The sequence below is a fragment of the Uloborus diversus genome, chromosome 10, assembly GCF_026930045.1.
Source record: "Uloborus diversus isolate 005 chromosome 10, Udiv.v.3.1, whole genome shotgun sequence".
In the NCBI taxonomy this organism is placed as follows: Eukaryota; Metazoa; Arthropoda; class Arachnida; order Araneae; family Uloboridae; genus Uloborus; species Uloborus diversus.
Genome location: NC_072740.1, coordinates 3,373,861 through 3,389,452, shown reverse-complemented (window position 1 = coordinate 3,389,452; position 15,592 = coordinate 3,373,861). Strand labels below are relative to the sequence as shown.

Below are 15,592 nucleotides of genomic sequence, written 5' to 3'. Positions count from 1 at the left end.
GTTGCTCTCTATGTTAAGTTTCGCATTACATTCTGAAAAGTAAGCATTTACTTAGTGATCATTTTTCATTTCTATTTTAGTGGGAAGATTAAAGGTTCTTACAGATGCTCCATCTTTTGAAGAACTTGAAAAAATGTTTTCCAATTTAGATCCCGGAGGACGATATAAACCACCCACATGTACATCTAGAAGTAAAATTGCCTTAATTATTCCTTACAGGGATAGAGAAACACATTTAAGAATGTTTCTCCATAATATGCATCCTATGCTTCAGAGGCAGATGTTAGATTATGGAATATATGTTATCGAAGAGGTATATTTTTTTTTGTTTTAATAATATTTAAAATATATTAAAGTTAGAAAATTAAAGCATGCATATATGATGTTTTTTTGTTATGTCCATCTCTTGCATGTATCTAGATTATTTAGCATCTTTTCAGTCTCAGAGTACTGTTCACCTTAAAATATTTTCAGTCTTGAACACATCACCAAAACTTCCATCCATGACTACGTCATCTTGTTCGACATTTACTTTAAAACCACCATTAGTTCGATTAAACTGGTAGGCCATTCAACTCAACATCCAAAATGATCTCAGGTATGCCTGATCTGTGACAAACCGAGGGAACGAGCAGCTCAGACAAGGGGATAATGTAGAAGAGGAAGTCAACTAACACCCTTGTTGCCTGTGACTGCACTCAGAAAATGTCCTGATATCAATGCTAACTGACGACAGATATCATATAAGGGAATTGGCATTTTGAAGAATTCTGAAAGCACGCAAAGACAAAAATTCTGTTTTTACTCCAACCACTGCAACCATGGGTGCCTATATGCAAAATTTTAAGGAGGAAGGGGGCTCAGATATTTTCCCCATTGTTTAGCTGGATATTTTCCCCATAGACCCCGATTTGAGTACAGATTACAGTTTTTAAACTTTGACATTTTTAATGCATTATTCAGTAATGGCTGGAAAAGAAATGTTTTTACATTTTTGCAAAGAAAAAAGTACTAAAAGCAAGGAAGTTCTAATTTCTAAAGGGGAGCTTGATCCCCCTTGCCCCCCTATATGGGTGCCCTTGACTGCAACGGATGTTAGTATCCGCATTTTCAATTAGCCAAACTTTTTCTTGCACGACAGATTATGTCGATTTAATTCAGTGGGAAAATGTGACAGAGCCTCCACTGACTGAACGCTTTAGTGATGCCATATACTTTTAGAAGCAATAGGAAACCCAGAAATCATTACAACAATTATGCTACCAAATATTCGGTATCTTTCATTCCACACTCAAGCTACAGAAAGAATAGTAAAAATTGTCACAGAAGCATCTGCTGCTGTGTGTGGACCCTACAACAGAGACAGGCTTATACGAAATTGCCTAAAATCACGAAGCCTCATGCCAGTTTTCAACACAAAGAGTGATTACCGTCCGCTGTGATTCAAATGGTATTTTAAGTTTAGAAAGTTTCAAATGAATCTGTTAAGTTTTTCTTGTCATCAATTCATTATGTTTTAGTTCATTTTAATAATAATTTAAAAGAATTAAAATGCTTATTTTAATTTGGTAAAATTCATTGTGATATTCGACATTAAAAGGTTTAATTAACTAAATCTAACATATTTTGAGGAAGTATGGCAAATCAATATTTTTAAAAAAGTGTTGATTATATATTGATTAAATCCAATATATAATCATAATATATATTGTTTTAAATTTTATATTAAATTTAATTATTTAATTATTTATAACATATATTGTTTTTTTCCAAATTTAAAATTTGGAAAAAAAAAATCCATCCACCCTATTACACACTGTCGCCTCCGTTTGGAGTAGTTTCATGTTCGACGGCATTTGACTGCAACCAGTACGGGATCCAGTACGTCTTTAGTGACAAATCCAGATTCAATTTAGACAATGATGACTATCATGTACTCTTGTGGAGACCACGTTGTGAACGGCCAATAGTGTCTTTGCTTTTCAATTACACGGAGTTGTAGCTATGGTGATATTGTAGGGAGTAATGCATGAAAAACATGGTCCCCTTTAATAGTGATCCACAATGCCATGGCAGCCTAATGGTACATTTGTGGCATGCTTCAGACATGAGTTGGCACTAATAGCAGGGCTCCCAGGAGCCACTTTTTAACAGGACAATATTCCATCACACTCAGCAAAGGTGTCAGGGACTGATTCTTTCATATTATCACCTTCTCTGGCTTGCATTATCCTCTAATTCAGTGTTTCTTGTTTTTTAGATGAGTGGAAACCTTTTAATGTCCCCTTTTCTTGTGAAATGTGAATTCAGACATGTACTGCAAGCTCCTGATTGTCCGCAGAAAAAGGTGGCATGGTAATTGAGGTTAAGCGAATTTCACGGATAATCCACTGGTGAAAATGATACTAGTGTATGCAATAGCTTAAAAAAATGAATAACACACTCATACATTGAAACTGTAGGAAAAAACTAGTATAGTTTGTCAAACTCCTGGTTGAACTTGTGTGGACTAAAACCAGAGTTTACGAGTGTAACACCTGGAAATGGTTAAGGACATGAAGTGCAAGATACACAGTGAGTGAGAGACATTCCAGGACAATCCGGTGACAAAATGAGTAGAAAAGCATGCACAATTGTACAAAGATAGAAAAGTAGTCACAAACGTTCTACAATAGTGTACACTAAATATATGTAAAATATAAAAAACCATGGCTCATTATTGTGAACGAATTACACCCATTTTTTTGCGATTTAATTCCTAGAATTATGGAGCGGACTTAAATGCATCAAAATGCATCAAATTAATGACCATAAGTCCTCAAAATGCAGTTTTAAGTTATGTTTATTAATTAAGGGTGATGGGAGTCATGGCCCTCAGTATCCCCATTTGGTGAAAATAAACTTTTTATACCTTGAAATAACTATTAGTTGTATTGAAGTATGTTTATTTTTCAAATGGGAAAACTTGTACTGACAAAAATTGAAAAAGAATTTCTGTTCTTCTGGGGAGCAGTAATTGACCACTACTGTTAGTTCATCAAAAGAGAACTTCCAACTGAAAATATAAATAAAAACAGGGCCCTTGATTCAATGCACTTAAAATGTCTTGGGCTGTGTTAAATGTATACTAATACACTGCAGATTAGGGCTGGATGATATCTGGATTTACATACGCGATATATTGGAAACTTAACATCATGATATATCGATACATCAGTATAATCAGCTATCTAGTCATAGAGGGGCACTCATTTGCAAGTATTGATGCTTCTTTGGTCAAAACACAGCACTTGTCGACTTACAAAGAATCGTACAGAATTCCATAAACTGCAAAATTTTACAGAAAATATTTGTATATTTGCAGAATATATTTCTTGGCTAATGTTAAAACAGTACATAGAATAGCAGTTTTGAAATATAATTAATTTTTTAAAATGGAAATAGCAACCAAATTTGTGATTAGTTTGGTCCTTAATCAATACACTTAATATTCGGCAATGATGCAAACTTCATCTGCTTTTGAACTACCTCTAAATATTATTCAAATGACACAAAATTTTGTGCTACCTATTTTCTAATGTACTGGAACCAAATGAGAGGGTAAGACTCAAAAATTTTCCACCTTCGAAATTTTGCACCACCCTAGTGTACAGTTGTGTATGTGTAGGCTTGTGTGTGTGCGTAGACCTGTGTGTATGCACGTTGGCGTGGGGAGCTGTCTTATCCAACATTATGGTTCCAAAATTGTTAGGCCAAAAAAATAGTATTTGTACAAAAGCCTCATTGCAGAAAACTGGTGTTCAAGCTTTAGATGTGTTGCCTGATTGATGTTTGATTTTTTTATTCTGTAGATGAAGACGATTTAATTAATACGAATTTAAAACAAATAAGGTGTGAAAATAAGGTTTATTACAGTAAACATTTCCCGATACAATTTTGTTGAATTTGTAAACAAAGTTATCTTTATAGATCGATCTTAAATGTGAATTTAAAATTATCATCAGTTATTTTACGACAGCAACCACCGAGTATTATAATGCATTTATAAACACTAAAAACAAGGTTGGATTCAATTAGGTCTTGGAAACAAAATGTCGGATAAGTCAGTCTGTCCTTTTCAAACGGGTCTATCCACTCTTGAAGCAACGCAAGCGCTGTCCATGTAACACTCCTCCGTTTGCGCTACTCGGCGGGAAGCTGTTCCGATTGTTTGGTGGAGAAAGCGGGGGGAGGGGGGGGGGGGCGTTGCCTACGATTTGGCAGGTCTCAGAGGGGAATCGCCGCAGGCAAGTCAAACGTCCGTCCAAGAGATAGCAAAACAAACGGTTTCATACAGCCGAATCCAGTGTCGGTGGAATCGAAATTCAAAGACACCAGTTTTGTTTACAATATACCGCGAGCCATGATATATTGTGGGTTCAGATATCAAAAACTGGTTTTTATGGCATGGCTATGAAACCGGTGTTCAGCGGTATATCGATATATCGTCCAGCACTACTGCAGATAAATTAAGAATTTTATTTTTTAATCTCAAGAACTGATATTGTAATTATTCATAAATACATATTCTCTATTCCATAAAAATAAAAAACCAGTAAACATTTTTATGATAATTTTTACGTACCCAGCAGTGTATCTAGCCAAAATATTAACTTTATAGCTAAGAAAAAAATTAAAAGTGAATTTTTGTTAAACAGTATAATTAGTAGTATTGCATAAAATATATTGTTCATTCATGTGCCGCTGGTCTTTACAGTTGACACTGTGCATTTATATTTCTAGTCTGGTGATTCTAAATTCAACAGAGCAATGTTGATGAACATTGGATATGTTGAAGCTTTGAAGCAGTATGATTATGACTGTTTTATTTTCCATGATGTTGATTTAATACCTGAAGATGACAGAAATTTGTATTCATGTCCAGAGCAACCAAGACATATGTCTGTAGCAATAAATACAATGAATTACAGGTATGTCATTTGTTATGTATTACATTTACACATGTGTATATGCAGTATAGAATCCAAAATTTGCTCAAAAAATTGTGAAAATTATTGTGTTGTGCAATACTTGACGCATTCTTCAAAATTTCAATGAAGTCCATGTCAAATTTCTTTTTCTTTCTTTTTTGTTGATTAATATCAATGAAAGCATACTATGATACACAAAAAAAGTTATTAATAATTTTTAATGTTGTATGATTCGCAGATGTTGCTTTTTATTATTTAACATTAATAAATTGTATTTATACTAAAAATAGATGTGTACTTTTGCTCAATATACTTCATGTTTTATACTAATGAGAAAATAAAAAGAAGTATCGTAAACCAAAAGTGGATGCACAAATACAGCAAAAAACTAATGTTACACATGGCACAAGGCTTCAAAGTAACATAACATTAATCTATAAAAAATGTTTTTAGCAATTAATAACTGAATTTTAGTGGTTTTGAACTCTTAAAATCAGGATTTTTTTTTTTTTTGAAAAATCCTTTTGTGAATTTTTTTTAATTTAAGGAAAATCGTTCCAGGTTTTGAGTCTTCTGGATGGCAATGCATTATTTTTTAGTCACTCGGGAGTCATGGGGTTGTGGTAATCTTGTCATAAAGATGTAATAAATTAGTAACTCACGCTTTCCTAAAACCATACTGCAAACTAGCCAATAAACTAGTCATCATCACAAAATTCATAATATTGATTTTAATCAGTTTCAAAAATTTTACAAACCTAAGTCACAGGCGAATAATTTCCTGCTTTGCCTTTAGACAAAGATCAGATTTAATCAGCAGTACCAATTAATTGGCCAGAATTAGCCACTTTGCCGAATATTTATAATTAGTCAAATTTTGCTGGTGGAAAAAATATTTTCAAAAAAAAAAAAAAAATAAGCGCACCTTTAACAAGGAACTTTGATGAATTCATTTGTTAACAGAAAATAACATAATTTTCTGCAAACATTACTATGACATGCTGTATGAAAGTGAACAGAGTAAAAACAAAAGATTAGAAAGTGTTAAAACTGACTGAAATATTAAAGGATTATTTCCTATGTTTCTGTTATGATACTCTCGCCCCAGCTGTTGATGACACATTTTTTTCAGGTATTTTGTTCCTCCTAACTATAAATATGATTACATCATAGAATTTACTCTTTGATTTTTTAATATTTGATTTACCAAAAAATTAATTATTATTAAATATCATTTGTAAAAAAAAAGCAACATACTTTTTGTTATTATTTTTTTACTAACTGAAGGTTGAAGCAATGTTTATCTTAGCTTTATTTTTTCTGTTTTGAATAAATATACACACTCATTATACAACATAGCAGCATTTTTCATGTGCTGACACTTTTCTCCTTTTGCATTGTGCTTTTAGATAAACTTATAATTTTAAAAAGAAGAAAAGTTTATTAAATGGCTACTAATAATTAAAAAATTAGTTTTATATACAAAGTGCTCTTTCCTAAATTAGCCTGCTGATAATAAGCTATACAGTTGGCTCTCTGTTTAACGACTTTCAAGGGACCACAAAAAATCGTCCATAAGTAGAAAGAGTTCTTAAATAGAATGCTTTTAACACTATAGTGGACCATCTGGGACCGTGAAAAGCCTTCGTTAAACAGAGAGCCAACTGTATTTTTAAATTTAAACCCTAATCCTTTTAAATTTTTCTGTGTAGTTAACATTAGGTAATTTTATTGAACATAATAATTTGGCTCAAATGAATTGGAAGAAATTTTGAAATTATTTTCGGAAAATTAGGAAAGTGAAGAAAAGCAAATGAGGCAAAGAGAAGCAAAGGGATGTAAGTGGCAAAATTAAAAATTTAGAGATAACCAGTACACATGGTAGGTGAACCTCTGTCTTGGGACAAGAGATGGTACTAGTAGACCTGGAAGTTGCTGCTATACAGCATGATTTAGAAAAACAATTCAATGAAAGCTTACCTAGGATGTTATCTTTAAACACGTTTTACTCAAAACTTGAAAATGTCTTCTTACATCCCTTTGCTTCTCACTGCCTCAAATAGTCTCTCAGAAAAAAAAATTAACTATTTCTAAGTGAAAAATTATCATATAAGCTTTGTGCTACAATATGATTAAGGTGAAAAACAACGTAAATAAAGCACAAATATTGGTGAAAATTTCCAATTTTTTTCTCCAATATTTGTGCTTTATTTACGTTGTTTTTCACCTTAATCATAACTATTTCTAAAGTCAAAATAAAACAAAAAATTATGATGGAGAAATTGGTAGTATTAAAACTAATCATTATGATCATTAATCAGCTCTGCCGATTAATCGGCCGATTATCTACCAGTCAATTAATCGATAATTGGTAATCTGCCAATTCGCTTATCTGAGCATACTTTAAACTCTTTTTTTTTTGAAGAGCAACATTATGTTAGCCAGCTTCCAGTCCTCTGGTACTGTCCCCAAGTTACAAGAAGCATTGAAAATAAAATGATGACAATAAATTAAAAACAGACTCGTTGTTTTAAATAACATTATGATTTATAGTAGTAGCCTCCATGTGGTGATCGGAGCAGAATAGTCCCAACGTAGTCTATGCATGTCGTAAGAGGCGACTAAAATGACACCCAATCTAAGGTGTGAGGCATTGTGCTGATGGAAGGATGGCATCTGGGTTGTATGTCTTAAACGGTCCCCTCGAAGAACCAGGTAAAAACTTGTTGTATTTAGCCTTACACTCTTACAGGGTGGTTGTGCGGGTGTTGACTTTTTACCACCTCACAGTTCCCAGCTCACTTGGAGTTGGTGGCTGGCTTGAAGGAGAAAACCAGCAACATTGCTGCTGGAGGAAGTGAGGGTGTGGGTCTGCAACCCACCGAATGACTGGGGGTGAGAGTGCATGTCTGCAACCCAGTGACTCTGCAGTAGGAGGCAGGGAGTAATCAATTTTGCGGAAAAATGCAACAGGCACGGACAGGAGAGGGGGAGGCTGGTACAGGAGGCGCAAGCCACTGGGCCAGCCTTTCCCAAGAAGGTAAGAAAAACCAAACATCTTTGGTCGGAGTTTTCAACTCCTTCCCCTGCACAAACTGCTGCAGAAGGAGAGAACTAGCAACCTTGCTGCTAGTGGAGGTGAGGGTGCAAGTTTGCAACCCACCAACCAAGAGGGTGAGGGTGCATGTCTGCAACTAGCTGACTCTGCAGTGGGGAGGCAGGGAGTACTCATTTGTGCACAAAAATGCAACAGGCACTAGCGCAAGCAGGAGAGGAAGAAGCTGGTATGGGAGACAAAAACCACTGGGCCAACCATTCCTGAGAAGACAGGAGAAACCAAACTTCTTCACTCAGATGTTTGAACTCCTTTCCCTGCGCAAACTGCTAGGACAAGTATGGACAAGTCAGCCACAGTCCTTTCTATGCTCAAGCAGTGAGTATGTTTAAGATGGCTGTTGTGTGAGAGAAACCATCCCGTTGGAGAGGTTATCTCGCAATAACATTGAACATATTCAGCTTGTCATCCTGAGAAGAACAGACCTGATTCTCTCGGGGGATCAGATGCCAAAAATACTGGCTTCTTAACGAAAATAGTATTTGGAAGACTTTTGGTTTTCTTACTGGTATTTACACCTTAAAGCTGCACCGTGCTATAATGGGTATTAGTAATGATCCAATTTGCGTAGGTTACATCTTGATTGAGAAAACTATTACTCACACCCTGTGTGATTGCGAAGTGTTTTCTGCCTATATGTTTGAACACCTTGGTCATTGTTTGCTTGAACCATGAGAGATTCATGATATTCCTATTGGGTGTTAGCTGAATTTTACTTCAGCTGCTGGTCTGTTTTAAGGCTGCTGTTTGGGGACTAGTACAACAGACCTCTGGTCGCAGTGCTTGGTTTGGTTGAACCCCCCTTTCTTTCATTTCAATTTCATAGTAGTGGCATATAAATGAAATACTTTTAGAGATTTTTAAAGAAATGTTGCTGAACTTAAAAGTACTAACTACTGAATAACTTATTAGATTGCATTTTGTGCAAAAAATTGCCCTGACATTAGAAAATACATTACAGGAACCAATTCACTGAGCACTATTGAGTCCACACATATTATATTTTTGTACTTGTTCTTGCTTTCTTATTGAAATAATTTTTGGAAATGAAATAATATTATGGGGTTCAGTCAATTAATATTGATAGTTATGTATTCTCCTAAAAATTGTTGTATTCAAATGAACAGGTTTGTAATAATGTATAAAAGTTTGCTAGTGATTCTCTTTACTTTATGAGAGCTTGTCCCCATGGATTGAAGATAATATTTTCTTAAAACTTTATTAATCCATTATTTTGTCTCTTTAGAAAGTTACAGGAAAATTGGAAAATGTCAGAAACTACATCTAGTGGCATACTCTAGTTGGTTATTTCTAAAAAGGCAGAGAATGTCAATCTTTTATTATATAACACTTTTTAAAGATGTTGACGAACCTAAATTATTATAAGATTCATTTATACAAATACAGATACAAAAGTGACGATCAGTTACAGGCTCTGGGCCCAGCTAGGCTGGTCCTGCTCAATTAACAATCCCCAGTGAAGATCAATGGCCCTCTTAAATTTATCTACTCCCTTCCTCATTACCACTTCTTCCGATAAGCTGTTCCAGGGTTCCACTACCCTGCTAAAATAATAATTTTTCCTAATATCCATGTTAGCCTGAGATTTAAATAGCTTAAAACAATGACCCCTTGTCCTGTTTTCAGTGCTAAACTTTAGCCCTGTAACATCTTTCATTTCAAGTTAAAGTGTCTCTGACATAAAATAAAAACCCACCACCTCTTTTACCTACTCTATCTTGTCTAAACAAATTATACCCAGCAATAGATAATAAATCAGCATCATTTTCGGTAGCCCATGTCTCAGTCACTCCAATAATATCCAACCTCTCATCTATTATAATGCTTGATTTAGTTTGAAATAGTTTGGATTTAGTTTGAAATTTTTCTACAAAACTGCACTTACTCATGCAATATGTAAAACTGCATTTACTAATAAATAACATCTAGAATACATTTTGATTATTTTTCCTGCATTATTATATTTTCATATATATATAATTTTGAAAGACTACTTTGCTGTTTTTCAAGTGTATATGATATGATTTTGTTTTTATTTAGGCTACCATACAAAGATATATTTGGTGGAGTAAGTGCCTTGACAAAAAAGCACATGGAAACAGTAAATGGTTTTTCCAATGAATTTTGGGGATGGGGTGGTGAAGATGATGATATGGCTAATAGGTAAAAAATATAAATTTTGAATATATTTGTTCTTGTGTCTTCTTTTAACGCTTTAAATGCCTTGGCGGTTCCTAGGGACTAGTGCGATAATTTCAATTCAAGCCTCGCTGAACTAGCACGGAAGGCAAACCTTTCGATTTTGTAGTTGCTATGCATGTGTTGGCCCTACTGGCGAGTGGTATGGGAAGAAATCATGACTGAAACTAGCCCAAATGAAATTAACTTGTCATTTAATTTTGTTAAACATACTGTAGTTAATTTTTTAATAGAAAGGTTAATAAATATTCAATGCTATAAAATTTTCTCATGGTCAAAATAAAATTACATACATATATTTACATATATAAATTATTGTAAACATTGCTCTTAGTTTTATCTATCATACTTGAAATTTGTTGAACTAAGGCTTGAAAATGGGACCTACACTATGATCATAATAAAACCCAAAAGCATTATGCTTGTTATGAGAAGTCAAACAAAAATGCTCTAGATCAGTTGTTGTGATAATGATAAAATATATTATTTAGGGTAAAAGCACCAGTAGTTGGCTATTTAAGAGATCGGTTGTTGATTTTTGTTAACCTACAAATTTTAGCAATCAACAACAAAAATAATGTATAACTTTAGGCTGTACCTTTCTGAAAATGATTCATTTACTTGTTTCTGGAATAAAAACATTTTTATTTTAAAAACCAAGCTATTGTTAACATGAGAAAATGCACCAGTAGTCGGCCATAGAAATCCAGTACTCAGCCATTTATAAGCCCAGTAGTCATTCACTTCATTTTCATTACTCTTTTGGGGTGTGTGTGAATAAATTTAAACTTGAATGGAGAAACTTACTTACAAAATTAATTATTCCAGTAATTACGAAAGAATTTGGCATTCTTGATGTCTGCAACCAGTTTGATTATGCATCACATGCAATAATTTTTTTATTATTTATATTCTATGTCAGCAATTCTTAACCTACAGGGGAGAAAGGGAAGGACCCTAGGGGGTAGCAGAAGATCATCAAGGCGCGTGAGAGTATATTAGATAAAATAAAAGCTAAAGCAAATTGACATTCAATTTTGTGGGCACATGTGAATATTTAATAAGTGTCAGCCCTCTCATTAATGTTGTGCAATTGACTAATGTGCACACCAACCTCACCTGGATCCTAAATTGCCTCAAAAAAATTGTATTTACTTCTTTTCATCTTGGATTTCGTCATGAGCTGTTCAAAATAAAATTTCGAACTGTTAAGTTAAATTTTGTGTGTGAAACTATCTGGATTTTTCCTATTTTACTAGTTTTCAGCTATCCATATCAGCTCCAATTTTGTGTTATACTGTTTGTATTGAGAACGTATGTGAGGAGGGGGAAGGGCGTGACCTAATGTCAGTCTAAAAAGGGGATGCAAAGGTTGAGAATCCCAGAAAATTTAAACATTTTCTTTAGAAGAAATAACCTTAGAAAGGGAGATTTTACTCATCACATCTAAGTTGTTGCTGTATTTCGATACTTCATTTTAATAACTATTTGATGAACATCAGAAAATCTATATTAAGAAAGTGGCTGACTCCTGTGTAGATCAAACAGCATAAAACCAGGGTCGAACTGCCATGGCCGACTGCTGGATGTGAAATAGAATTCCATACCCTGGGGCTGGTTGGCCAGCTGGTGGGTCAGTTGGCCAGGGCTGGTTGGCCAGCTCTTTAAAAACAATTGAGTCGAAGAAGGAGTTTATTTTTTTATTGAAACATTATGTTGTACACTCTATTAAGACAAATACAAAAGCAAATTTCAATAGAATGTAAAATAGGGTAGGGGAAAAGGTGGCACATGTGAGCACGGGGCACATGTGATCATGGTATGTTTTACTAGGATAACGTCAAGCAAAAAATCTCAAAAAATTCTCAAGCAATAGCACTACCTGCCCTACTATTTAACCAAACTTTCAGAGCATGGAGCCAGTTTATGTTCCTGTGGTGAGAGCTTCTTTGTTTTAGCAGATACTGATATACTTTTATCAGTCTTCTTTGTGTAAAAACATATTTTAAACTAACTAATAAGCTAAATTGAATTATTGCAAACCAGTGTAAGAACATTCACATAAATTTATGCTAATGTTTAAATTTTGTAATTAAATTAAAAATTCTTTATTTTTGAAAATTAGTTCTAAGGTAGATGCCGGGGCACTTGTGAATGCAACATGTAGGGGCACATGTGAACAGCTCCCATATCATCTCCGCAAATATAAATATTAGTGTAGGCTTATTATAAGTGTTAAAAGATATGTAGAGATTTATAATTATTGTTTTGCTGCAATTAGTTTGTAAATTTATCATCAATTATAATTACATTAGTATTAATTATTTATTTTATCATTTTTATTTTTTTAATTCGTTAATTACTAAATAGTTAGCTAAAAATTTAGTGGTATATAATATTTGCACGGAAAATAAAGACAAAATATTTTCCTTTAACTAAAAACTGAAGTTTAGAAAAATTTTAAAATTCATCATCATATTCTGTATGAAGCTTAAACGTACTTTATAACAGGATTATACTTTACATAAAAATATTCTTTGTATTGTTTAGTAGACTTATATGATTTTTTCTTGTCGATCTATTGATTAGAACATGCTATGAAACTTTAAAATTTGACAGTGAACAGAGTTCTGTAATTGAGAAAAAAATATTTTCTTAATAACAGCTACTGTGTAATTCAAACTGACAGTATAGGTTAGAAGCCCTTGAATGTAATTAGTGTATACGTATATGCTTCATTATAACAAGTTTTTCGTTGAAATATGATGCTCATCCTGCATTTTCAATTGTGTTCACATCTGCTCCAACTTGTTCAGATCCCTGCCCCCTATAGGGGCACATGTGAACAATTGAAGACATTTTTAAAAAAATTCCATAAAGTATAGAAATATTCTTTTAAAAAATATGAAAAAATTCCATGGTACAAAGAAAAGACTATTCAATCATGGGGACTCTTTTTCTGTGAGAAATTGAAAATATTTGCTGAGAAATTAAGAAATGAAAAGAAAAAAAAAATGTTCCAATGTGCCCCTTTTCCCCCTATTTATCTTTCAAAAAAGATCTGTCTTCTTAAGAAAAAAATAAGCAGAATCTCAAACTAGGATGACAGGCACATCATTTAAAATAAAATTACTCATTACTACAAAAGAAAAAGTACAAACAACTTAACTGTTATTGGATGATAATTAAGGATAGGAAAATGAACGCAGGAGTGCATTATATCAGATTTTGAGTCTGCATATTCTATTTATAAGCAGTTTTTGTCCTTGTGGCCGACTACTGGAGCACTTACCCTATTTGTATTTTTCAAATTCTTTTGTTAATTATATTTTAAATCAAGTAATTTATCAGTACAAGTGCAAAAAGTCGAATTTTATTTCATACTAGTATATTTTTTTGTTAAAGATTCAAACCATTCTTATTTGTAAGAATAAGCAAAAATAGGAATATTTGTTGTCCATTATGCTTCATACTTTGTTTTCCTTTTAGGATCAAGTTTCATGGTCTTCAAATTTTAAGGTATAAAGCAAATATTGCCCGGTACACTATGCTAAAACATAAAAAGGATGACCCTAATCCTGATAGGTATATTCTCAATATCTTTCATTAAGAAGATATATAATTGATAAATTATTATTATCATTATTATACTGTAAGTTAACCCTAAGTTGGGGCTAAGGTAGAACTGTAAGCATATATCAACAGCTCCATACAGCATCCAAATATTATCATTTGACTCTCAGAGATCATGAGTCTTGAATAGACATGAAACCATTCTGTATCTTCCTCCCCCTAACATTCCCATTACTTATGCCTAGGGCAATAATTTGCATCCTTTTTCCTGAACTTTTGCCTTCAATCAGTGCTAAATCAATTTAGTTTACACAGGACAGTTAACACAGCTTCAATGAGAGGATATCTGTCGCCAGCTCATTCATGGCTATTCCAGACTGATGATCTGCATGTAAGGTCTGAATTTTATTATTTATGAAATTTGTATTTGAGTGGCAACACTCAGTTGTTGATAATTGAATAAGAATGCTCACAAGCATATTGCTGCATAGGATTTTCGAGTTGTTTCATAATTATCACAATGTTAGTGTTTCGCAAGTGTTTATCATCAATTAAATGTTTTTTATATAAATATCAGTTTCCAAACCATTTCAATCTTATCATTGTTGACCAAGAGACCAACTAATGTGGAATGGTTGGTCCGGGAGAAATGAAAAATGAAAACTCAATTTAAATTTAAATAACAGTTTATTCAAAACTAGTGTAAAAGCTTAAATAGGAAAAACAAACATTCAACATTTATAAAATCAAATCCCCATAAACAAATTAAACATCATTCCTCCACCCCCAACAAACATCACAAAGAAATATCACATATTCGTTTTCTCTAAATATCAGCTCTAAAATATCCTTAATGGATCTACCCTAAATACAATGCCACATTGTTGGTACCGTCCAGGAAAAACTATTGATAAGTTCATACCACTGGGAGTCCACACACAAACACTTGCCACACAAAACACGATGGCTACATGCACCTGTAAGATGTACAGCCGAGTTGAAAAAATGTCCACTCGTGGATGACAGACCATACTCTGTCAGTGGCTTCCAAGCAAAACAGGAAACAATTCAGTAGTAGAGGACACACAGTCTATGAGAGGATACCTCACCCTAGTCGGGGACACACAGTCTATGGGAGGATGCCTCACCCTGCACTGAATCACGTACAGTCCGACCGGCTCCGAAACCTGATATGAGCCATATTGGACCTTCCAGCCCTGTTAGGTCTAATTCTCTAAACATCAACTCTTTAAACCTAAATTCCTTTTTAAAAACCGCCTTCCGAACATAAGATAGTTTTAGAACACTTCCTGCATTTCAGGCAAATGATTCTTTATTTTCACATTTCTTTAGAAAAACTTCCACATCCTCTGCGTGGACAAATCAATTCAAGCTCACATGCTCACTTCAAAACAAAACCGACAACTGAGGCAATGGAACTAAATGATAAGAGATGGATTGATTGATTGACTTGCTATTTAAGCAGTCTCAGTTGCACCCTATGCAACGACATGACGTGACATCGTCAAAATTTGTATCCGATACATCGCATAGCCAACTCACTCAGACTGTTTACAATTTTGAATTTGTTTACCTGCTGTGCAATCAGCAAACTCAATTCAACTTTTGAGGTCTGGCGTCTTGTCTGCCAATGGGTGAAACACATGATCAACTCTTGGGTGTTTAGGCATTGGGGATTTCCGCTCGCTCGCTG

At 33.9% G+C, this 15,592-nt stretch overlaps 1 protein-coding gene across 1 annotated transcript in view; it reads left to right on the top strand.

The window, feature by feature from the left end:
* LOC129231625 (beta-1,4-N-acetylgalactosaminyltransferase bre-4-like) overlaps positions 1-15,592 on the top strand; it is a 50,220-nt gene that overhangs the window by 17,625 nt on the left and 17,003 nt on the right. The window contains exons 2-5 of the mRNA XM_054865991.1: positions 81-313; positions 4,783-4,970; positions 10,147-10,269; positions 13,795-13,890. Coding sequence (XP_054721966.1) covers positions 81-313; positions 4,783-4,970; positions 10,147-10,269; positions 13,795-13,890 — 640 coding nt within the window. The remainder of the gene's footprint in view (positions 1-80; positions 314-4,782; positions 4,971-10,146; positions 10,270-13,794; positions 13,891-15,592) is intronic.